General features: G+C 56.3%; 2 protein-coding genes across 2 annotated transcripts; one reads left to right on the top strand and one right to left on the bottom strand.

The window, feature by feature from the left end:
• Window positions 1–1,213: 1,213 nt before the first annotated feature.
• FAM160B2 (family with sequence similarity 160 member B2) lies at window positions 1,214–15,372 on the top strand. Its single transcript, XM_032470982.1, has 17 exons — window positions 1,214–1,576; window positions 5,341–5,419; window positions 7,880–8,052; window positions 8,650–8,754; window positions 9,059–9,181; window positions 9,390–9,617; window positions 9,724–9,920; window positions 10,232–10,340; window positions 10,560–10,636; window positions 11,001–11,190; window positions 11,779–11,924; window positions 12,043–12,171; window positions 12,331–12,421; window positions 12,602–12,745; window positions 13,081–13,221; window positions 13,436–13,536; window positions 13,740–15,372. Exons 1-17 carry the CDS (start codon window positions 1,532–1,534, stop codon window positions 13,876–13,878), a joined length of 2,217 nt encoding a protein of 738 aa, XP_032326873.1. The 5' UTR covers window positions 1,214–1,531; the 3' UTR covers window positions 13,879–15,372.
• Window positions 15,373–16,123: 751 nt separating this feature from the next.
• Window positions 16,124–19,683, bottom strand: NUDT18 (nudix hydrolase 18). The gene is made up of 3 exons (XM_032471000.1): window positions 19,196–19,683; window positions 18,121–18,334; window positions 16,124–17,871 (listed from the first exon to the last, which is right to left on the bottom strand). The coding sequence occupies exons 1-3, from the start codon at window positions 19,355–19,357 to the stop codon at window positions 17,276–17,278; spliced, it is 972 nt and encodes a 323-aa protein (XP_032326891.1). The 5' UTR covers window positions 19,358–19,683; the 3' UTR covers window positions 16,124–17,275.
• Window positions 19,684–23,739: the final 4,056 nt, after the last annotated feature.

Here is a 23,739-nt window from a genome sequence, read left to right as displayed (position 1 = left end):
TTTCCCACAGGCTCTTCACCAGGGTCTGATTGCAGATGAACAGTCAAAAACATCTATTTTCCTAAGCAGCTGCCAGAGAACTAAGATCCAAATACTAGCTCAGCCTGGGCTCGGCCGAACCTTGGCCTCCCGGTGGGTCTGGACTGCAGGCTCCGCTCCACGGCACGTGGGCTACTGTGGGCAGGCGTTGCCTCCTGGGCCACAGTCCCACTGGTGAATGGGGCCCAAAAGGCTGAGCCAAGATCCCACAGCTCCAGGTCCTCAGTTCTGGGACAAGGGCTACCCCATTTCCCTAGTGGGACCCCTAGTGCCTCACCCTCTCATCATATGGTGTCGGAGGTCAGCAGAAACACATTCTGAACAGATGACTGCCCTGTCCTCTGGAAGAATCTCTTTCCACTCCTGGGAGCTGGACGTGGGAGATGGGGAATGGGCTTTGAACCGGCAGAGCTGGCTGCTAGAAAGTCCCCTCCCTAAGGTCCTAGCTTTGGACATTCCCAGAAGCCCTGCTCTGGGTGAGGGTTCTGCCTGTGTAATTCTTGGGTGTCATTTTCCCAGTGTGCCCCCCCAGCACGGGAGAGCCACCTTCTGTCTCTTTCCCTGTTGCAGCTATAAAAGCAAAGAGTTGTGGCTGCCTCTGCAGGACCTCTGGACCAGAACTGCATCCACTTAGGGTAACAAGCAACAAGTGAAATTTTTATGTTATACTTTCGTTAACTCAACTTATCTAATAGCTTATATTTCAACATGTAAAATATCATTAGCGACTATTTTACATTTTCTCCTTTGTACTGTTTTCGGCACATCTCAGAGTTAGTACGTTTCATGGCCGGACAGCCACAAGTGACCAGTAGCTGCTGTGCTGGGCGGGAGGTGGGGGAAGTCACAACTGGCCCCGGTTTGCCCTTCTAGCCGCACCAAGGAAACAACAGAAGGTGGGTCTCCGGTGTCGGGGGCAGAACCCTCGGCCAGAGCAGGGCTTCTGAGAATGTCCAAAGCTGGGGCCTTAGGGAGGGGGCCTTTGAGCAGCCGGCTCTGCCAGTTCAAAGCCCATTCCCCATCTCCCACCTCCAACCCCCGCCCCCAGGAATAGAGATTCTTCCCGAGCACAGGGCAGTCGTATTTTCAAAAATGTATTTCTGACATCATATGATGGGAGGGTCCCACGAGAGAAGTATTGAGACTTCCAAAACCCATAAACCCTCATTCCTCATGGGAAAATCCTGCCTGGTCCCACTCGCCCTTCTCTAAGGGTCGCTCGCTCGCTGCCACCTGGCTCCCCAAGGGACCCCGTTGGACTTGACCCTGCCCCCGCGCTGCGGACGCCCGGGACTCCGGAGGGCCACCCCTCGCTACCAGGCCGGGCCGCGTCCGCTCTTCGACCCCGGGCAGGGCCGGGCGGGGGCTGCGGGGCGGGGCGGCCGGGGCCCCGCCTCCCTCGCCGCGCCTCCGGGTCGCCGCCTGCGCTGGGGAGCTCCGCCGCCGCCGCCGCCGCCGCCGCTGCCCGGGAGCCGGGAGCCGGGCCGCCGTCATGCTGAGCCGGCTCGGGGCGCTGCTGCAGGAGGCCGTGGGGGCGGTGAGGCCGGGCGAGGGGGGGAGAACCGGGGCGCGTCGGGCCTGGGCCGGAAGGGCGGGCGCGGGGCCGGGGGAGGAGCCGGCGGGCGGGCGGGCGGCCTCGGGAAGGGACCCCCACCAGGGCCGCGGCGTCCCTCCCACCCCCGCGCCGCGCTCCCGGCTTCCGGTTGCTTCTTTCCGGATCGCGCCTGTTCCCAGCTCCCCTCCGGGTCGCTCCAGTCCCTAGCCTTCCTCCCCGGATTGCTTCCTGTTTATTTTTCCGGTTCCCCGAGTCTCTCCCAGTTCCCAAACTCCTCTGGGCTGAGTGCGCCCTCGTCACCCAATAGTTTCTTCCCAAAATTCCCCCCCCAGTCCCCTCCCCCATCCTGTTTGCCTTCCTGCTCCCCCACGCTCCTCCCTTCCTGGTCACCAGGGCTTAAAAAAATAGCCGCCCCTTCCCCTGGTTCCCAGCCCCGAGGCGACTCCAGGACCTTACTCAGGACTTGGGACGTGCAGGCCCGGACTGGCCAAGTCCCCAGGAAGACTACGGATACAGTCTAGGGTGGGTGTGGAGCGCCTGGCCCAGGAAATAGCCTTCTGCAGGGTACGAGCGCAGTTTCCAGAATGTTATCTCAACACCACGCCAGTCCGAGTCCGGTTGACCTTGAGTTGGGAGAGGCCAGCCCCGGTGGGGCCCGGGGCGGCCTGCGGGGAAGAGGAGTTTGCGTTTCTGCCATTTTCTGTTGGGGTTGAAGGCTGGTCCGAGGCGCCCACGGCTCCTCTCTTCATTCGGCAAGATAAAAGTGCGGTTTTGATAGGGTAGGCGGGGTGCCCTCCAGTTAAAGTAACCCTGCCAAGAACCTGCCAGTAAAGTTAATTCTTTTGTCTCATAGTATAAGCCCTCCTCCTAATTGATCAGTTTAGTGTATCAAATGTTCTCAAGAGAAACAACCTTGGCTTCCATCCCCTTCCTCCCCAACACACACCCTCCATCAGAGCTTATTATGAATGAGAACAGCCTCAGCCTTAAGCAGACTTGGGAAGAAAGTGGAAAAGCTCCTTCCGCTTCTCCAGCTGCCCCAGCCCTGCTCTTGCTGAAGTCAGGGGCCTCGGGCCATCCTGCTTCAGGAGGGAGTTCCAAAATGATCTCTCGTCCCCTCCTCCCTGTCCCCCATCGAGAGAGCTGCCCTCTTAGAAAGTAACCTGGCACTTCGTCACAACTCCCAGACAAAGCTCCATACACAAGGTGGGTAGGCAGGGCAGACAGGACCCTGGCCCTGAGAAGTGTATTTCAGATGTTTCCAGCGTGGGAATTTCTGTGTCAGTGGTTGGAGGAGGTTTCGGTGGTCAAGGGAGATCTTTTTCGGCAGGTGATCTTAGGCCAATCAGTATACAATGTATTTGGCTGGCCCCATGTGACTGCCAGGAGAGATGGGAACCCCTCTTTTCCCTTCCACCCCCACCTCTTGGGTGTAAGTCTTCCCTGGGCTGAATCACCAGGTTAAAACCCCTGGCAAGTTGTTTGACCCCTTGTCAAGGAGGAAAAGTGCTCCTTCCTGCCCTCTTCTGACAAAACAGAATAACAGCCTTGACAGTTATTCTTGAAAACAGTATCTTTAAAAATAAATCATTTGGTACAATTTCTTTGGTCTGGTGTTATAGTAGCTAATAATAGATTCAGGTGAACATTATCCCCTGCTTTCTTCACTCCAATGGCCTGTTTTGGCTAATCTTTACTCTCCTGTTTCTCCTTTTTTTCCTGGAGTGTTCTTTTGGGTAAGCCCAGCTTAAGGTTTTAGGAGACTATCAATGCATTTTGAGGATAGATGAGATCCCATCACTGACTTGTGAGATGACTGAAGTGTGGTCAAGGGTCAGAGAAAGGGCTTTCCAAGAGACAAGGAACTATGGGAAGGACTTAAGGAGTTTGCTGAGATATTTGGTAAATATCAATGAGTAGGCAGTCTGAGCCCTTTAGGGGCAGGCAGAGTTTATATTATATAAACACAGAACCCTGGCCCTCAGGGAGCTCACGGTCTCCTAGGAGAGATGACTGCTCGCCCAGCAGTTACAGTGTCATGTAGAACGTGGTAAGATGCAGTCACTCTGTATGGACAGTGTGTTTGGTAGGAGGTGCCACTCCAAGAAGGGTCGTGGCCCCCACAGCTAACTTTGAAAGAAGACAAAATTGCCTGGGCAGCCAAAGCAGAGCAAGTATATGAGGGCCTCTGATTCAGTGTTATTGCTTCCTCTTCTTGTCATTCATTCTGTTCTGTCTCCTACATACAACCCCATGATGACTCTTTCTCACACGGCTTAGAAGATGTCACTGACCTGTCAGAATGTCTGCAAAAAAACAACAAAAAAGCAAAGACTTCTTGGCTTGGTGTTCAAGGCCTCACATACTCGTCAATCCATCCTTGCCCCAGACATACTTTGCAAAGGTCCTTCTGCAGGAAATGTCTCTCCTACATCTCTAATTGTTGAAATCGGACCCAGCTCATCAGGTTTTAGTTCCGGCATGACCTCAGTAAAGCCTCTCTGTTCCGGCTCCTTAGGAGTGACCCTTCTTAGCCCAGAGGTCACTCTCTACCTCCCCTGCGTTCTCACACTGCTTCTTGTGGTTGAGCTAGTCAGCGCAGTTTTATATTCTCTTCCCCTTCACGGCACGTTTCTGGGGCACTGGGCCTTAGACATCCTTGTGTGGCTTCTAGCATCCAGCATGGTGTTTTGTACACAGTAGGCACTCAGCACGTGCTTATTGAGTGAATTATGTAAGGAGGAGACCCTCCATTCTGTGGTGCAGTAAAACGCGAAGTTACAGACAGATGCGTCCAGGGACCCTGGACGGCCTTATGGAGGTGGTGGCTCTGAGCCAGACCTCACTGAAGACTGGTAGGACAGAGATGAGTGTAGGGGGATATGGGACCCCCTGGGTGAAAAGAGGAGAGAGGTAGGAATGAGCACTGTGGGTAGGGACTATTGGATTATGTGTTTTTCTCCTGCAACCATTCACTCTGCAAGAAAAGAGAAGAAATGCCCTTTTTTGGAGAAGTTTTCAGGGAAAGTGGTGATTACCAGTTCAAGGTTGGTTCCAGCCAGGGCATGGAAATGGAAAGAGGGGAGGTTTGGGAATTATTCGCAGCCGATGAGAATTTCCTGGGGCCTGGGACATAGAAGGAGCCAGAAGAGACGTGGACAGGAGCAGAGCTAAGAGGCACTAGGGGTGCACGAACTGCAGGCTTGGACAGAAGATGCACATTGTAAGGAAAGTGCTTTCTTAATATCCTGCTGACGTTATCCATCTGGCCGAACTGAGCTGTCATGGCCTTCAACACAGATTTTCACAGACTCTCAGACTGAGGGGGAGCTGAAATCTTTGTCACTTTTTCTGTCTGCATCATTTTGATTTTACTGCTCTGGGAGTGCTCTGCCCTATGTGCCTCTGTTGTAGCATAACCATGTTGTATGGAAACGATCTGTTTCTGTGTCTGTTTCCCCCATCAACAGTCTCAGCCGCTCTGGGACGGAGTATAGAGTTATGACATGTTGCAGGAGCACAGCCTTTGCAGGAGGGAGGGGGGTCTGGGGAGAGGGGCCAGGAGATTGCTGGCAGCTACGGAGACAACGTGCAAGTGTCCTGGAGAAAATGTGTTACTATTCCTTTTGAGAACCCAGGATCACAGCCGCCATGGGAGGCTCCCCAAGGCCCAGCTCCCACCCAACACTTAGTAGACGGGGGCGGGTCCGTTCTGATGAGTGAGGTTGTGTCTGCTCTCTCTGCAGCGGGAGCCCAGCATTGACCTGCTGGAGGCCTTCATGGAGCACTGGAAGGGCATCACGAACTACTACATCGAAAGCACAGGTGGGACCTGCTCTCCCTCGGCCCGGGATCCCTGGAGGGAGCAGGGAGGAAGGTGTGAGTGGGGTTACCCTGCAGCACAGAGCTGCAGATGTCCTGGGGAAGGTGACATCCATTGCCCGGGAGTTCAGAGTGGAGGCTGCCCCACCCTGACCTTCTGGGAGAGGAGCTTGTGAGGTAGGAGTGGGCCATGGAGACTGGGGTCTCACTGGCCTGACTCTGCAAGACAGAGGTTGAGCGCCACTTGCCCCCAGCCCCTAGCTGGACAGAGTGTCCAGGCCTTCAGCCCCCAAGTGCCTGTGCCTAGGGCGTACTGATTAAAGAAATGGAATAAATTTCCTCTTTTCCCTAAGCCAGCTTAGAGGGTAGGAGATGAACAGAAACCAAGGCATGTAATGTGCCTGGTCCTTCTCCCCACTGACACTCTAGAGAGCCGAAGCCTTGGGTCATCTGGGCCCATCAGGATCACTCACTGAGGGGACAGAATCTCATTGGTTGCTTTGTGGTCAGTATTCTGGGATTGGTGGAGGCCTACTGGTTGCCTGGTAACCTTTCCTGCATGCCTACCATTCCACCTTCTGGAGTTCAGACTGGGGTTTGATTCCAGCCTACACCTTTCCCAAAGGCTTAATTTCCAGCCTGAGCCAACATAAGAAATTAAAAAGTGGTCTTCATATACTCTGAGGGACCATCTGAGCGTTCTGTTCAGTCTTGGCGCTGATGACATTTGGGCTGGATGGTTCTTTGTTGTGGGGAGCTGCAGGGGTACACTGTATGTTTAGCATCAGTTCTGGCCTCTCCCCACTGGATGTCGGTAGCAACCCCTCCCCATCGTGATAACCATAAATGTCTCTCTAAACATTGCCAAATATCCCTGTTGGCATAATCACCCCCAGTTGAGAACAACTGCTTTAGACTGAAGATCTTTTTTTTTTTAATTGAGATATAAGGGCATACAACATTATTTTAGTTTCAGGTGTATACCATATTGATTCAATATATGGATGTATTGTGACATGATCACCACCACAAGTCTAGTTAATATCTGTCACCACACACAGCTGTAATCTTTATTTTGTGATGAGAATTTTTAAGATCTTCTCTGACAGCAATTTTCAAATACACAGTACAGTATTATTAACTGTAGTCACCACACTGTATGTGACATCCCCAGGACTTATTTTATAACTGGGAGTTTGCACTTTTTAGATTGAAGATCTCTTGACAGGGAGTCCCCATCTACCAGAAGACTAGGAAAAGTTCTAGAATTGCCTGAGGTCCACCTGGGACTTCACATTGATTTCCAGACTGACTCCTAGACCAGAAGTACAGGGGTGGGTGAGGTGAGCTGCCTTGCTCAAGTGTCTGTGCTTTCAGGAAAAGCTAGGGGGTGCTCCAAGGCCAGTCCCAAAGTACCAAAACTTTCTTTATAAAAATACTCTTCTACTCTCTGAGACTCTGACTAAGAAAACCCCACTAACCAGCTTCTCCATCAGGACCTTGGCACCATGCAGTGGGTTGGAGTCTGATCCCATGGTAGTGCATGGATTTTTTTTTTCTTTGCCTTCCATGAGTGTCAAAGGGACATAAAAGGCCCCAGGAGGTTATCTGTTAGGAAAATGCTCAAAGGCAGCTTCTAAATTATATGACAGAGACCCTCTGAGCCCTCAGCTTCTCACTCAGGCACAGAGCTGGCCTGCAGCCCCAGCAAATACCCTTCTGCAGGCCCCAGAGTTCAGAGAAAAAAGGATGCTGCTTTCCTCTGATAAAGTGCTAGGGCTTGCACACATTCTCCATCAGAGGGCTAGTCTCCTGGGCCTCACCTAGAAGGTCTTTTGTCTTTTTTTTTAACTTTTTTTTTTTTTGTATCGAAGTATAGTTGAATTACAATGCTGTGTTAGTTTCTAGTGTATAGCATAGTGATTAAGTTATCCATATATATATATTCCTTTTCATATTTTTAATTATAGATTATTACAAGATATTGAATATAGTTCCCTGTGCTATATAGTAGGACCTTGTTGTTTATCTAGTTTATACATAATAGTTTGTATCTGCTAATCACAAACTCCTAAGTTATTCCTCCCAACCCCTTTCCTCTTTGGTAACCATAAGTTTGTTTGCTATGTCTGTGAGTCTATTTATGTTTTGTAAATAAGTTCATTTGTGTCATTTTTTTAGATTCCACATATAAACATATCATATAATACTTATCTTTCTCTGTCTTACAGAACCCAGTATGATAATCTCTAGGCCCATCCCTGTTGCTTCTATTGTCTTTTTAACCAGAGAGGCATCAACTGTTAACTTCCATTTCCTCTGGTCTTTAAAGGAAATGGTTAGCCTGGCCTCCTCCAGGTTGCCCTCCGTCTCTGCCCCACCACTTAGGCCCCATGGGCTTGACCCCATCAAGCCAGAGGGCCCCTCTGCACCCCACTCACCTTGTTTCCTGGATCTTGTTAGATGAAAACACCCCGGCCAAGAAAACGGACATTCCCTGGCGGCTGAAGCAGATGCTGGACATCCTGGTGTACGAGGAGAGGCAGCAGGCGGCGGCGGGCGCGGCGGGGCCCTGTCTGGAGTACCTGCTGCAGCACAAGATCCTGGAGACCCTGTGCACGCTGGGCAAGGCCGAGGTGGGCAGGACCCTGGGTGCCTCTGGAACCTTCCACCTGAGTCGGGGCCCCTGGGTTCCAGGCCCTTCTACCAGTGCTCCTCCTAGTCCCGACGCTGGCGGAGTCAGGGGCTAGCTGGGGGCAGGGACACTGAGGCTGTCTCAGAGCGCCCCACCACCTCCCTGAGGCTTCTGGCCCTTGCTTATTTGCTTTGGGTGGCGGTTCTGTCTTCCGGGTTGAGGACTTGCTCCCTTTCGTTCAGTCCGCTCTCATTCATCAAAGATGTACTGAGGCCCAGCCACACGCCAGACTGTGTCCTAGGAGCTGGGGACCAGGTAGTGATTAAAACACACAAAAATTCTAGCAGGGAGAGGCAGGATAATCAAAGGAGGCCACATATAGTAAGGTCAATAAAGACAACGTTATGGAGAAAAATAAAGCAGGAAGGGGGATTGGCAGCGCAGCAGGAGGCCAGCTTCGTGGGAGGGGTCGGGGTGGGGGAGGCGGCCTGTGGAGAAGGCGCCCTCCGCGCTGCGCCGAGCAGTGAGGGGAGGAGCGCGCAGGCGGGGGCGTGGCCTCGCCGCCTGCCTACTGGACACTCTGTCCCCGACCCCACAGTACCCGCCAGGCATGCGGCAGCAGGTGCTCCAGTTCTTCAGCAAGGTTCTGGCCCAGGTGCAGCACCCACTCCTGCATTACCTCAACGTCCACAGGCCTGTGCAGGTGAGAGGCCCAGAAGCCAAGGGGTGTCTCGGGGTGAGGGCCATGCTTTCCAGAAAAGCTAGGGGGTGCTCTAGGGCCAGTCTCAAGGCACCAAAACTTTCTTCTCAAAAACACTCCACCCTTTGAGACTCTTAAGAAAGCCCCACTAAGCAGCTCCTCCATCAGGACCATTGCCCCCACTGTGCAGCAGGTTTGAGTCTGAACCCATGGCCGTGCATGGTTTTTTTTTCTCCCCGCCACCCCATTCTCCCCTCTCTTCCCTACCACTCCATTCCCCTCTGTCTCTGTCCTGCCCCCCTTCCAGAAACTTCTCCGACTTGGTGGGACAGTTCCTGGATCCTTCACAGAGAAGGAGGAGGTGCAGTTCACCACCGTCCTCTGCTCCAAGATCCAGCAGGATCCAGCCCTGCTCACGTACATCCTGGAAGTGAGCGCCTCTGGGGAACAGGAGCAGGAGGGCTCAGACCCCAGGGCAAGCCCCGTGGCCCTTCTGAGAAAGTAGGACGGAGCAGGTACCGGGGAGGTCCTGCCAGCTCAACGCTGAGGCCCTGGCAGCCAGCACGTCCTGTACTCCCCAGGGCCATCATGGGGAATGGTCTGCACCATGGCCTGGCCTCAGCCAACCTCCCTTGCAGGGTAAAAAGACTGTCAGTAAGAAGAAGGCATCCAGAGAGGCCGCCGCCCTGCCCAAAGAGGCAGCCAGCGTCAAGGACAAGGATCACCCCCACAGCAAGGCTCCTGACGGGGGTCCCTGTGGGGCCCGGGTCTTGAGCACCCAGCCACCTGCTGAGACTGAGGAACCAAATGGGGGGATTGGGGAGAGCAACCTGATCACCTCCCTGATTGGCTTGTGCAAGAGCAAGGTGCTGGCTGCCGAGACGTGGTGGGTGGGGACGGGGAGGGTGAGTGACTGGGAGGGCGCTTGGGGGTTCAGCTGCTTGTCCCTGAAGTTGTACTCTCATCCCCTAGAAAGGTCGGGTGGCTCTGAAGGCCCAGGAGAACCTGCTGCTCCTGGTGAGTGTGGCTTCCCAGGCCGCCGCCACCTACCTGGTGCAGAGCAGCCCTTGTTGCCCGGCCGTCGTCGAGCACCTTTGCCAGCTGTACCAGTCCCTGCCCTCCTTCCTGGACCCCGCAGACATCGCTGCTTTAGAGGGCATTAGCTGGAGGTAGGCGCTGGGCCAGGGAGGGCTGGGCCCCATCTTCAGTGGCCAGAAGCCCTGCCTGTCATCTTTCTGGTGGTGGCTCCTCTTGTTTTCTGGGGGGATGGGGACCCCTGCTGGCCACCCTCTTCCTGAGGTTACAGCCAATGCCCCAGGACCGTCTTGCACTCCAGGAAAGCATCACTTTGGCTTCTGCCTTCAGAGCCCCCAGTAGAACTGACCCCCAGCATCAGAGGTTGCAGGGCAGAGGACAGGAGGGCCCAGCTTCCAGGATGTACCTGAAGCGGGCCTCACAGACCTCCCTCACTCGCCCTCAGGTTACCCAGTGCCCCGTCCGATGAGGCTTCCTTCCCTGGCAAGGAGGCCTTGGCTGCCTTTTTGGGCTGGTTCGATTACTGCGACCACCTCATCACAGAGGCGCACACGGTGAGCAGGGTTGGGCACCGACAGGGCTCTTGAGGGTGTCCCCCACTTCACGCTGCTCCCTCGAGAACCCAGGGGGTCTCTGAGGAGTTGGGCGGGGCCCTGGCATCAGCAGGGACCCTCTCTGCCTGTTGCGTTAGGCACTGTGCAAGGTCACAGCTATGTCTTAGTGGAAAATCGTTGACAGAAGTATGTGTTTAAGACGTGCTCTTTGGCGCCCAGGTGGTTTCGGATGCCTTGGCAAAGGCTGTGGCTGAGAAGTTATTCGTGGAGATTCTGCAGCCCCAGCTCCTACATGTGTAAGTGATGTCCAGTTCCCTCGGGCGTGGCCTGGTCTGGGCAAACCGCCCACTCCACCAGGCCCCTTCCTGTGCCTGAGGCCAGGGACCGCCTTGGCCAGAGTCACGGGAGTCTATGGGCTCCATCATTGATGTTTGCCATGCTGGCCCCCCTATACACACATCGGTGGCTCAGAGCCACGTGGGCTAACAAAGGCCTCCTGCCCTTGGCCTCCGGACCTCAGGAGGGATGGGGAGTGAGCAGAGAAATACCAGCCGAAGATGTAAGGAAGCCAGGAAAGGGTTCTGCCTGCCACCACCCTCCTCCTTCACTCCCTGCTCCCAGTGTCTCTCCCCTGCCTGGCTCAGTGTGCTCTCCCGGTAGGTCTGAACAGAGCGTCCTGACCGCCACCGCCCTGCTCACAGCTATGCTGCGCCAGCTTCGCTCCCCTGGGCTGCTGGGAGAGGCCGTGGCCTTCCTCCTGGGCACAGACCAGCAGCCTGCAGTCCCTGAGGACAGCCCCCACACCCTGTGTGCCCACCTCATCAGGCACTGCGACCACCTCTCTGATGAGGTGAGGTGGGAGGGCCCTCCTCTCTCCTCGCTCCCCTCCACTGCCCCGCCCAGGGGACTTCCTGAGCCCTCCTTCCCCTTTTCATTAGCTTTCCAGGTGGTTCTACCTTGGAGGCATTCAAACCCAAGCCCCTACTGGGGAAAGAAAAAAAAAAAAAAAAGCAGTGACCTGGTGATTAGAAGCCAAACTGCTTTTGTCACACAGCAATTTTCTGTGATCCCATGTGATGGCATTTTTTATTTTGCAAACTCTTTTTGTATTCATTTGCCTTGTTTGAGGCTGACAGCCACTGTGGGGTAGGTGAGGCCGGTGTTCCATTTTTCAGACATGGAAACCAAGGCACAGAGAAGCCCACTGGCTTGCCCGATACCACACATCAAATTAGTAACGGAACCGGGACCAGCCAGACTTCCGGTTCCTGGGCCAGCACCCATCTGCTCCCCCCAAAACCTGCCGCCTTAGCCCCTGGCCGGGGGAGGTGACCCCCCCCACCCTGAGGGGACTCTTCTCATCTGGGTGAGCAGTTCCCTGGCACCCCAAGAAGCCAGGATGGGAAGGGGGTGTCCTGCTGACCCCTTCTTGCCCCAGATCAGCAGCGCCACACTGCGGCTGTTTGAGGAGCTGCTCCAGAAGCCCCACGAGCACATCGTCCGCAGCCTGGTCCTGTGTCACCTGGAGGGCCGCCCTTACGTGGCCCGGGGCTCACCTGAGCCCGAGAGCTACGAGGACACCCTGTGAGTGAAACTCGGTGTCTCTGGGAGTCCTCAGGCTGCTCGGGAACTTCCTCTGCCCCCCAGCACCCCACACCGGTTCCCCCGTTTACTGGTGCCATGATTGTCTGCCTTGGCACAGGGATCTGGAGGAGGACCCCTACTTCACAGACGGCTTCCTCAACTCCAGCTTTCAACCCTCCACAAAGCCTCCCCCTGCCCCTGCCACCAACCCCGATGGCAAAACTGCGGTGACCGAGATCGTCAACAGGTAGGGGCAGGTCAGGAAGTCTGGGCCACCTGAGTTTTGTTCCATCTCTGGCCACACCCTTGATGGGGGGCAGCCTGGGAGGGGGTGTTCCCAGGGGGCTGGAGATGGAGCCGGGCGGCCCAGGTGAGGCCCCTCCACACCTAGGGTCCTGTTTCTCAGCTTCCTCTGCCTTGTTCCTGAGGAAGCCAAGACCTCGGCTTTCCTGGAGGAGACCGGATACGACACGTACGTCCACGATGCTTACGGACTGGTGAGTGTAAGACCTCGCCACTCAGAGCATGGAGCTAATGCACTCTGCATCTGTGATCTGCCTGGGGTGCTCCCAGCTCTGGCCAGGAGTCCAAGCCCCGCCTGCCCGCGCAGCTCCCTCTGTCTGCTGGTGCCTCCTGACCACCCGGCCTGCTTCCTCAACTCTCCCCGCCTGTTTCAGTTCCAGGAGTGCAGCTCCCGAGTCGCGCCCTGGGGCTGGCCACTGGGTCCCCCACCCTTGGACCCCCATGAGCCCGAACGGCCTTTCTTCGAGGGTCACTTCCTCCAAATGCTCTTTGACCGCATGTCCCGGATTTTAGACCAGGTAGCCAACAGGGCTGGATGCCAGCCACACGGTGAGGGCTTCTGGAGTCCTTCGGGAAAGCGGGGCCCAGCCATGGGGGTCCAGTGGTCCGTTTTCCAGCTTCACAACCCACCTCAGCCCCTACTTATCCCCAGGCGGGAAGCCCCGTCTCGCCTCTGCCCCACACGCCCTAACATGTCCTGGCCCTCAGCCCCAGGGAATCCATGACACACACATCACGTGCGTCTCCCACACGTCTCCCACACATCCACACTGGCCAGGCGCCTTGCAGGGGGGGTGTGAAAATGTTCACCCACCTCTGCCAGCCCTCAGCTTGTCCACCCTGCTCCCCACAGCCTTACAGCCTGAATCTGCAGGTGACCTCAGTCCTGTCCCGGCTCGCCCTCTTCCCCCACCCTCTCATCCACGAGTACCTCCTGGATCCCTACATCAGCCTGGCCCCTGGCTGCAGGAGCCTGTTCTCTGTGCTCGTCAGGGTAAGGATGCCCGGGCTGGAGGAAGCGTGCCAGTTGGGGCAGGGGGCATGAAGGGAGGGGGACCGAATGGGGGGCTGGGGGCTGCAGGAGTGGGCACCCTTGCCAGCGCCAGGGGATACACAGGTTCTGCCCCTGTCCCATGGTGCGGCAGAGCCAGGGACCCAGCGGCCGTGTCGCTGGTCTTCCCCTCAGTCTCTTCTTGTTCCTGCTCTAGGTGATTGGGGACTTGATGCAGAGAATTCAGAGAGTGCCCCAGTTCCCAGGCAAACTGCTCCTGGTGCGCAGGCAGCTGATGGGCCAGGTCCCCGGGGAGCAGTAAGTAACCGAGGGAAGTGGGTGGCCAAGGAGGAGCCCTGGGGTGGGAAGGCAGGGTTTCCGGGTTGGGGAGGCACCAGGCCGAGGGCAGAGGGGGGCCCGTTGCTGAGGCCGGTCCTCCTTGAAAAGTGTCTGCCTCTGGGTAATGGGATGTCACGCTGGGCACATTCCTGATGCTGTGACCCTGGTGCTGTCTCCCCCAGGCTGGACCACCAGACCCTCCTCCAGGGCGTGGTAGTACTTGAGGAATTCTGCAAGGAGCTGGCTGCCATCGCGTTCGTCAAGTTCCCCCCACGTGGTCCTCACCTGTGCCTCTCCACACCCCCGGAAGGGCATGTCTGAGCCAGGAGCATGACGGGAGGGGACACTCCTGTCCACACCTCTGCGCAAGAGCCACCACCCTCCTCCCAGGGCGGAGGCTTGGCTCCGTCTCCTCTACATCCCAGGGACCACAGCCTGTGCGGAGGCCTGGGCTTCTGCTCCTGGGTTAACTCAAGAAGACCTTGGCCTATTGGCCACACCAGTTGGGATTTAAAGGCATGGGTCTCTGAGGTACCAGAAGCCAAGAAGCAAAAGAGATGGCTTCCTGGGCAGCATGGTGTCCTCAGGTCTTCCCTGGGGAGCTGGGTGATGGCCAGGTGGGCACCCAGACCCTGACCCTCATGTGCTCTATGCTTGTCACCCATCTGTATGGGCCATCTGCGGCCAGAGCCAAGGCCTGAGACTCAATTCCAGGGGCACGAGGGGCAGTGCGCTAATGGCTTCAAAGCTGGTCAGGGCCACAGGCGAGAGGAATGGGGGCATGGCCTTGCCTCTGTCACACCAGGTACCATAGACGCTGCTGAGATTTGACATTTCTCCTGCCTTCTTGGCTTAACCCTTGGGGAAGGGGCAGAGGACAGCAGGGGAAGCCCCCTCTTCCCGCTCGACCCTCGTGGAGACTGTTGCAAAATTCCCAGCCGCCTTGTGGCAAATGCCCAAAGCATGCTCCGCGCCCAGGCGGGGGCAGCTGCTAATGAGAAGCTTGATGCAACTGCAGCCAGGGCGGGAGAGGGCCTGGGGAGCTGGGGGGCTGGGTGCCAGGCTCCAGTTCCAGCTGGTTTCTCTCTGGCGCCTTCTGAACCCGTCTCGGCAGGTCCACAACACCTGGGCAGAGGGGCTCAGAGACTGGGAAAGGCCAGGCCTCGCCCTTAGCTTTCTGCCTGCTGTGTTCTCAATGGAATACTCTCCCAGGGGTGCAGGAAGCTCTGGTGAGACCAGGATGACCACCTGGCCAGAGGCCCCCAAGGCCTGGCGAGGAGGGGCTGGGGCGCAGGCAGCTGGTCGTGGTGGCATTCTCCCTGCGTGCCCTCTGTGGCTAGGGCTGCCACCCAACCCGGCCCGAATCTGTCTCGACCTGCAGGAACACAGACGGCGCCAGGCATTACCTCAGCAAACTGCAGTCGCTGGCTTCGCTCCTGGGCAAGGAGGAGCAGCCAGAGCCCCTTTCGCTTCCTTTTCCTGCCCATGCCGCTTCTAGAAGCAGGCCGCAGGTTGCCAAGAGGTGACATGAAAGCAGAGGAAACTCAGTGACCTCTGCCTCTCCCGCATTCCTCCAAGCTGGGGAGGATTTCACTGCTACTCCGAGGACACCGGGCATGTGCCTGCATGTGTGCGCACATGTGGGCGTCGGTGGGGGACGGGAGCGGAGCTCAGCAGGCCAGCTGGGTCTGGACTCCTGGATTCAGAAAACATTCGCGCGTCCGCGGGTCACACACACTCCCCTCCTCGATGTGCTTGGGCGCTCACACGGCGTCGCCCCGGTCAGCATGGCAATAAATGGTGTGGTTGCGTGGACACGGGTGCCCTGCTCTTCTCCACCCGTCGAGTCCTTCTCCCCAGGACTCCACTGCTAATTCGGGCCCATTTTTCCCAGCTTGGGAGTGGAGCGGGGAGGTGGGGGGGGGGCGGTAAACAGAGACAGGCTCTGGCAGTGCAAATCTGATGTTCCCTGGCGCCTGCCAGGAACCAGGAACCAGCCTGTCTCGGCCAAGCAGCACTATTTCTGCTCAGCTCGCCTACAGCCGAGAGCCGGCAGCCCCCGAGACACAGTGAGGGAATGGGCCGCCTGGAGTGTCCGTGTGCATGTCTCGTCTTCAGTGTTTATGGTGTGAGCTGTGTGGCTGCTTTAGTGAACAGTTAGTGGGCCTGATACTTTAAAACTCTTGTCCCTAAATATATGTGTGTGGAGATCCTCTGGTGGGGGGGGGGGGGTTGTCACCAAGAGTACTCCAGGGCAGGGCAAGCTGACAGCGTGGGGAGAGGGAGCTGATCAGTGCCACTCACCTGGAAATGTCACAATCACTTGGTGGCTTTTTAAGATACCAGTGGCCTGGGCCCAGCCTCCACCAGTTAATCAGTATCTCCGGGGGTGGGCCCAGAGTTGGTTTTAAAGCTCTCCAGGCGATTCTAGTGGGCACCCAGGGTTGAAAACACTGTAGGCCAAGTAGTGGGAGCAAAGATCACTGTTCTTCAAGGTGGATATGGACTGGTGGGTCCCCCAGACACCGAGAGAAGTGAACCGAAATGAAAGGCTTTGACTCCGTTGTTCAGAAGACGATCGTCTTTAGAGGGAACAAGAGGATTCCTACCGCAGCCCCAGTGGCCAGAAAGCCAGGACGGCAGCCCGGAGAGGCAGGGGAGGGGGCCTTTGAGGACATCCTGGTCCTTCGGCGTCAGAGTGGAGCTACCGCAGAAGGGAAGCCCAGTCAAGTATTTCCCTGCTCAGAATCGAATCTCTACGTTAATGACTAGTGCCCAGCAGTGATGGCACATTGTTTTCTTCATTCATTTCCTTTGGTTTTCCCTTAAATTTTAGTAAAGTTCTCTTTAAAAAGATTCCTGCCATGATCCAGCTGGGCTGAGGGGAAATGGAGAAACATGTTGGTCTGGCTTGGGCTGGAGCTGCATCAAGGCAGAGGCAGGAGCCCAGGTCAGCAGAGTGGCTCAGGGAAGGGATGGAGACACTCAAGGTGGAAAGCCTTGGGCAGAGAGGCGGGGAGGCGGTGGGGGTGGGGTCTCTCACTCCCCACCTCGAAGCTTCTGGCCATCTCACCGCTCAAACTTTGGAGGGGATGTGGTCACACCCCACCTGGGAGGCAGGAGAGGCTGCAGTGGACCAAGGAAGCCAGCCGCCAGTCACCTATAGTATCAGCTTGCTGTCAGGGAAGGCCTGGGTGGTGTCAGTGAGATAAAGAGAGGAGCTTCTCAAACTGAGGCAGCCCCCCTTCCTGCTCCCGTCCTCCCCACAGAGACATTTAGGTGGGAAGGCAAAGTAAGCAACACCTATTTACTCAGCCAGGGACCCACTCCCTTGGAATGACCTCCCCCAGCGCCCCCTCCACGCTGTAAGCGCCTGAAGATCCCGATGAGGCCTTCACTGAGGCAGGCACAGAAAATGCAGAGCAGATGCCACCTCAAGTTCAGAAAGTCCTCCCATCCCCTTAGGGAGTCATCGTGCCCTCCTTGTGCCCTCAGGGCAACTCGGTCCTTGAGCTCTGGATGCCTTATTTGGTTGAAGGCACTGTCCCTTTTGGTGTAGCCTGAAGAGACCTGCTCCATGGCGACGAGAGATGGAAGTCCCCCTGGGAGCCAGGAGAACTGCCCTGCTCCCAACGCAACAAGATCTCTGACTGCCAACCCCCTGCCCATCTCAGAGGAGGCACAGACACCCAGCTCCTGGCCTGCTGACGGCAGCCTCCTATCTGTTGATTGGGATGACCGATGATTCCTGAAGCCTGTGTAAAAGCTGGCTTTGTAGGTCTTCCTCCATCACCTTCCACCAAAAGTAGTTCTCACCCCGAACCTTCGGGGGCTCATTTTGGATACCTGGATTCCGAAAAGCCACGGTCACCAGCACATTCAGGCAGATGCCATCTGTTTGGTCTTTGCCCATGTGCTGCAGTCCAAGCAACCCCTTGGTCTCCACTGCCAGGTGGTGCAGGGTCAGACACTCCTGCAGCAGCCGCAGGACGGCCATCTTGATGCCACCCCTCTGCTCCATGGGAGTGAAGCCACAAGCAGTGATGGGCAAGTGAGGCGTCCCCCCTGTGCCCACCAACACCCACACCGTCTGGACACTGGTAAACGTGGCCACGAGCCGCTGGCAGATCAGACTGCAGGGAAGCTCTTGGGGCAGAATGAGAGGGTGCCTGGCTTGCTGGCAGTACTGGGCGGCTAACTCTACCAGGTGCAGAATGTCATGGGCTCTCAGCGGGGTGGGCAGCGAGGTTCGTGGGTACCAGCCAGCCTGCAGGGACTCCGCATCTGCCTCCTTGGTAGTCTTAAGAATTCCACCTGGGGGAGGTGTGGGGAACAGGGTGGAGGAAAGGGTCTATGTTGAAGAAAGTGCTGGGCCTGGCAGAGTAAAGGGCCACCCAGGCATCTAGCTCTGACCCCAAGTGGGGAGGCCCCAAGTCAAGCCCTCAGGCTGGAATCTCAGGATGCCAGGCTTGTGCCAGCCAGATCAGGGGCTCATCTCACCTAAGGATAAGCTGGGGAAATGTCAATGGCCTTCTACCCACAATGCCACCCGATGGGCCGTACCTGTGGGACGGGCAAGGAACACAAAGCGGATCCAGGAGGGGCCCCGCTCCTCCACAGACAGCAACGTCAGAGGCTCACAGTGCAGCCCAGCCTCCTCCTTCACCTCCCGCTGCAGCGCCTCCACGATAGTCTCCCCAGGCTCCATCCTCCCTGCAGGTAGGTACCACGACCCACGGCACTCTTTCTTAGCCTCCTGGACCAGCAGCACCTCATCCTGTGGGGAGAAAGAAGATCCTCACCCACCACAGGATCAGCACAGACAGCAGCCTTCACTGGCCCTCGGTCCAGATCAGATCTCAGATACAGTCCCTCAATATCCACTTCCTGGTAGACACCCTTAAATTTTTGAGCTCTCCAGGGGGCTGGCCCTTGTGTATCTGGGCACTGCAGCTGTCTCAGCAACTCATCTCTCTTTGCATTCGAGCTTCCATTTCAGAAAGAGGCTAAGATTCCTGGGAGCTGCTTCAGGGATCAGGCTCCACAGAGAGGGTCGCCATGTGTCCTGCACTGACTCATGTGTATGTAAGTCACTGTGTATTTCTCACCTCTCCTTATGGTTTACTGACAGCTTGTGGCTGGTCCTCACATTGGGGTCTAGGCTTTGAGACACATGCCCAACCCTCAGCTCATACAACTCTCACCTATGGCCCTGCCCACACCCCCAGCTGTTTTTATAGCAACTTGTACAGGGATCAGCACGAAAAAGGGCAGCATCACACAGAGAGTCAGAAGTTCTGAGTATAAGCAAAGGCTGCGCAGTGACTGCCCATGGGACTCAGGGGTGGCAGGCACTGTGCTACATTCTGGGGAAAAGGAGTAAGACAGCCCTCCCCTCAAGGAACCGAGGCCTAGTGGAATGAGACAAACAGGCTCCTGGGCCTCCTCCTTTGTACATGGGGACAATCTCCAGGCTGGACCGCACAAGGCTCAGATATAAGTGTGAGAGTGCTTTGCAAAACTGGGAAGAGCCACACACCAAGAAGCGGTGGCTATTGCCGGCAGGTCCTCTGTCCCCACTGAGGCTGGCTGCGTGCTCTGGTGGCCCGGGCGGTGGGCCCGTCGGGCGGACGCTCACCTGCTCGTTGAGGAACAAGGCCAGCACCACGTAGCAAACGTTCTTCCGCAGCCGCACGGGCGCCGCCGGCTCCCCCGCCGGCCCCGAGTCACAGCTCTGCACGCGCAGCCCCCGGCCCCCCAGCACGGCCGCCAGCGCCCCCGCCAGTCCTTCCGAGGCCATCGGGCTCCCTGGGAAGCAGCGGGCCGGTCCCCGCAGACCGGCCGAGCCGGATGGGATGGACGTGGGTGACCCTCGGGCCCATCGGCCTCGCCCCCTCCCCCTGCGGACTGGAGCGGGCACGCTCGCGAACGCGGAAGCGCTCGGCGAGCCCTGGCCTGCTGATAGGCTGCGCGTCTCCGAGGCTGTCCCGGATTGGCTGGTGCGTGTCGGTCACTGCGGGGCGGAACCAATCCGTAAGGGGGCCAGGCGCCCCGCCCCGGCAGTACGGACCCCGCCCGGCTTCTGCTGCTCCATCGGTTTCGCCTCTCCCCGGAGTCTTCAGCCGCTAGCTTCGCTAATTCCTCCCTCGGCGCACTTGTCTGCCCGGGTTCCGACGGCGACGTCATCCTGCCCGCAGGCAGCGGAGCGCCACGGCGGCCAGCGACACTGACGTCACAAGCCCGATGACGTCACCGGGGTTGCGGCTTGTACCCACTGTCCAGCTTTTGTCATGAACTTACCACGGCATTGCACGAAATAGCCTTTATTTTTCCCAAATAGCCTTTTTTTACTAAGAATGTACTGACTGTCACGTGGCTCATGAGCTCTTGCCTTGGAGGAGATTAGGATCCATTTGGGGAGGTGAATAGACATATAATGGAAAGTCAACTGACTTCTAAGTCAAGTGCTAAATGACTGGTTTGGGCAGGAGATGATCCAGGCGCTGAGAGAAGGGAAGGAGCAGAGCTGGGGTGGTCAAGGTGTGCCTGGCGATGGGAGGTGGGGATTGGGGGCAGAGAGAGGGCCTGGGATCAGCCTGACTAGCTTTTAGCAGTGTCCCAGCCACCTTCCCCTCGCATTTCTCATGCATTTCTCTCCCCTGCAGGGGCCGGGGTTATGCTCCTGTGTCTTTACTTGTCCTCCCCGACGCCCCTGCCCAGTTAGCAGGGCCCTGGGCCATTGAGAGCGGGGTGTGGGTTGATTTGGCAAACTCCTTCTTTTCCTCCAGCCTGACCTTTCCTCTTCAGAGCTTCCTTTAACTTCCTCTCAGGGTAGGAAGGCAGGACCATCTGGAGAGAAACTGTGAAAGCAGCCAAGTCGGAGCTCCTCAGTTAAGACTTCCCTTTTCCTCCTGCTGGCTTTGGGCACATCCCTTTTGCGGGGGGACAGTGGCTTGATGGAGCAGCCAAAGCATTAGCCTTGGAGCTGGATGCCCAGTCACCGTTCCTTGGCTGGCTCTGTGCCCTGAATAAGTCGTGGGCCTGTTTTCTCACTGGTACAGTGAGCTCCTAACAGCTCTTCCATCCCAGGGCTGTCGGGAAGGTGAGACGTCATGAGAGGAGCTCTGTGGACTGTCCAGCGTGGGTCACCATCACCAGGCAGCCCGCCAACCCTCCAGGTCGGGCCCTCCTGGCCACAGCCCTTGTTGTTACCAGACAAAGGCCCACTTTCATGGCGCGTGCCTACACTGCCGCCACGGACTAGAAGACCTCACCCTCACAAACTCTAGCCACAGGATGGGCCTCCTTAGGCCCTTCATACACACTCACCCGGCTGCAGGTTCCCTGGAGGTAGGGCCGTATGTCAGGCTGGGGGATATCCCCGGTGGACCCACAGTCTTTTGAGGCACTTGGTAAGCACTGCTGCCCCCACCCCATCCAAGACCTCTCACATTCCAGACAACTGAAATCACAGGACTGAGGGTCAGGCCTGCAGGACTGCCAAGCAACTTGTCAACATATTTGCTCTGTGTGTATATCTGTGTGTGTGTGTGTGTGTGTGTGTGTGTGTGTGTGTGTGTGTGTCTGTGTGTGTGTCTGTGTGTGTGTGTTTAGCTCTTGGTTTTCCCATCTGTGAAGTGGGGACAGCGTTGGTCCCAGACTCCTTTCTGCCTCCCAGGGATGATTTGGGAGAGTGAGGTCATGTCTGGGCAGGGCTCTGAGAGCCTCAGAGGCAGCCTAAGATAAACACCAGACAGCCTAACTGCCTGGAAGAGCAAAGGCTGCAGCAAACCGCGGCTCCACTCCCCCCATTACCGCTGGGAAAGCACGCCTCTCCTGCTAAGTGGCCCTAATCACCCCTGTGATGAGGAGCATGTGAGGAACTTGAAAGCCAGCTGTAAACTGTGAAAGGGCCCCACAGGTGGAGGGCCCTCGAGGGGGTGTACCGGGGCCTTCTTGGAGGGCTGAGGGGTACAACAGAAAATAGACTTCCAGGCGCCGGGAAGCAGAGAGCACACGCCAGACCGAGACAGGAGAGGCCCTGAGACAACTGGAGAAGCTGAGGGAGGGGGGCTGAGATAGAAACTTCCAGAACGTGAAGCAACGGCAGGTCTCCTTCAGGTTGGCTCCTAGTCCTCCACTCCCACTGAGGGAAGAGCACTGGCTGGTGTGGGTGAGCCGGGCATTTCAGGGCATGTGCATGTGAGCACGTGTGCAAGAAGGTGGTATAGGCAACCTCAGAAATGGGCCGGGCAGGCAGGGTGGGGCAGCGGTGTCGGTGAGGCTGGAGTTGTTTATGGAGCAGCACCTGGCCCTGGACAAAGCAGGAAGGGTGAGGAGGGCAGGAGCCCAAGGGACAGGGAGGAGGAGGTCTGGCTTCAGCCTGTGCCCTGCCGCTAGCTTGCTGAGCGACCTTGGGAGAGCCGCCTCTACACTCCAGGCCAGCTGTAAGCTTGCTAGGTAGATCCTGAAACAGAAGAGGGACATTAGTGGAGAACTGATGAAACCCCAGTCAAGTCTGTTGCTTAGTTAATAGCATATCAATATCCATTTCTTAAGTTGTGTAAGATGTTCACGTGAGAGGAAGCTGGATGAAGGGTAACTGGGGACATTCTGTGCTATCTTTGTGACCTCAAACCATTTCTTAATAAAATAAGAAGTCTTAAAAATGTACTTGATAAGAAAAAAAAAAGTGGCATTGGATAGATAGACACACTCTGAGGTCACTGCCAGCCCTGAGGGTTGTGCCTCTGGGCTGTCTCGGCCAGTGAGCAGGGCTGGAACAGAAGGTGGACAGTGAGAAGCTGGGAGAAACAGGGGTCCAGGGGGCAGAGCTGGACTAGGTGAGCCGTCTGAGCCTCCGTGAGGAAGAGTGCCACCCCGTGCCCCAAGCTGACTCTCAGGATCAGCCCCACCTGGACTGTCTGCATTTGCAGGTCTAGTCCTGGAACATTTGGTCCACCTGCTGCTCGCTAGGAGCCAGACCTAATATGCCCTCGAGGGTGCTAGGACCCGCCATGAAAGGGGAGGCAGCAGGGCAGACTGGAGTCGGAAGAAGCCCAGTCCCTGGTCCAACCCCACCTTCCCACGGGAAGGACCCTGTATTTGTGGTCTGGGGTGACATCAGGACACGGCTATACAAGGTGAAGTGTAGGTGAGGATGAGTCGCTCTGTGCCACTTGGAATGTGATCAGCTGTGAAGTGTCTGTACGGGAAGGAGGAGGACAGAGGGGACAGCAAACCCGTCTGTAAAGTCCATTAAGCGCTAAGACTGTCTTGTAAGTGAGTCAGGAAAATTGGTTCAAGTCCCAATTCTGCCACAAAGATTGCTGGGTGACCTTGGGTGACTCACTTATCCCTAGCCTGCCTGTTTCCTTCTCTGTAAATGGAAATAAATAATACCTACCCCTAAGTCATGATATGGGGTTAAATAAAATCAGTTAAAAGAATCCAGTGGCACTTAAAGGGCAGCAGCTCCTTAATTTTTCCTTTTTGTCCCCTAGCCCATGGGAAATAATTAAAATAATCTCCCTTTGCAAACAATGGAAAAACCTAATTTTTTAAAAAATGAGGGATGATTATGTAAATCACTGCAAAGCCGCTTAAGGGGATATAAGCAGTCATTTAAAATAAAAGTCAGATAGCAGCACAGAAGTGATCAGAATCCCGTGGTAAAAAAAGAACCCCAGTATGAAGCACCCCAATTCAACCCTGTATAAAGCAGATTCCCTGGAGAAAATACTAGAAGGAAATATATGAAAATACTAATAGTGGTTGGACTGGAGGTGGGTTTATAGGGTTTTTTTTTCTTTTTTCTAAATGTTCGGAAAGTATATTAAGTTTTTAATAAAAAATTTTTATTTCATAAAAAAAATTCCCCGAACCACCGCAGGAACAATTAAGTTTAACAATAGTCAGAGCATGTTGGGGCTGAGACGGACAAGGGCAGGGGAGCGGGTGGAGCCACACCAGAGGGCCCTGGGGTGGGGCGGGGCTGTCAGCTGTCTCAGGCAGCAGGTCAGTCCCAGGCCGGCGGCTTGGGGCCGGCCACAGGACACTGAGGGCAGAAGGCTGGGCAGGGGCGCTTCTGGGCCAGATGCCGGAGCTCCAGGTCAGGTCACACAGGAGAGCTGGGGAAGCCAGGTGTTTGCAGAGAGAGTTGGGGCACCCAGATCTGTGGTG

This window comes from Camelus ferus, chromosome 31 (assembly GCF_009834535.1).
Source record: "Camelus ferus isolate YT-003-E chromosome 31, BCGSAC_Cfer_1.0, whole genome shotgun sequence".
In the NCBI taxonomy this organism is placed as follows: domain Eukaryota; kingdom Metazoa; phylum Chordata; class Mammalia; order Artiodactyla; family Camelidae; genus Camelus; species Camelus ferus.
This window is presented reverse-complemented; position numbering and strand designations above follow the sequence as displayed.

Bases quoted from the DNA above. Each gene is read 5' to 3' on its own strand.
- FAM160B2 (XM_032470982.1), top strand. From the start codon at position 1,532: ATGCTGAGCCGGCTCGGGGCGCTGCTGCAGGAGGCCGTGGGGGCG. The intron at 1,577-5,340 runs GTGAGGCCGGGC...CTCTCTCTGCAG, and splicing joins TGCAGGAGGCCGTGGGGGCG to CGGGAGCCCAGCATTGACCT. The intron at 11,925-12,042 runs GTGAGTGAAACT...GCCTTGGCACAG, and splicing joins GAGAGCTACGAGGACACCCT to GGATCTGGAGGAGGACCCCT.
- NUDT18 (XM_032471000.1), bottom strand. From the start codon at position 19,357: ATGGCCTCGGAAGGACTGGCGGGGGCGCTGGCGGCCGTGCTGGGGGGC. The intron at 18,335-19,195 runs GTGAGCGTCCGC...TTCTCCCCACAG, and splicing joins CCTTGTTCCTCAACGAGCAG to GATGAGGTGCTGCTGGTCCA. The intron at 17,872-18,120 runs GTACGGCCCATC...CACCTCCCCCAG, and splicing joins GTTCCTTGCCCGTCCCACAG to GTGGAATTCTTAAGACTACC.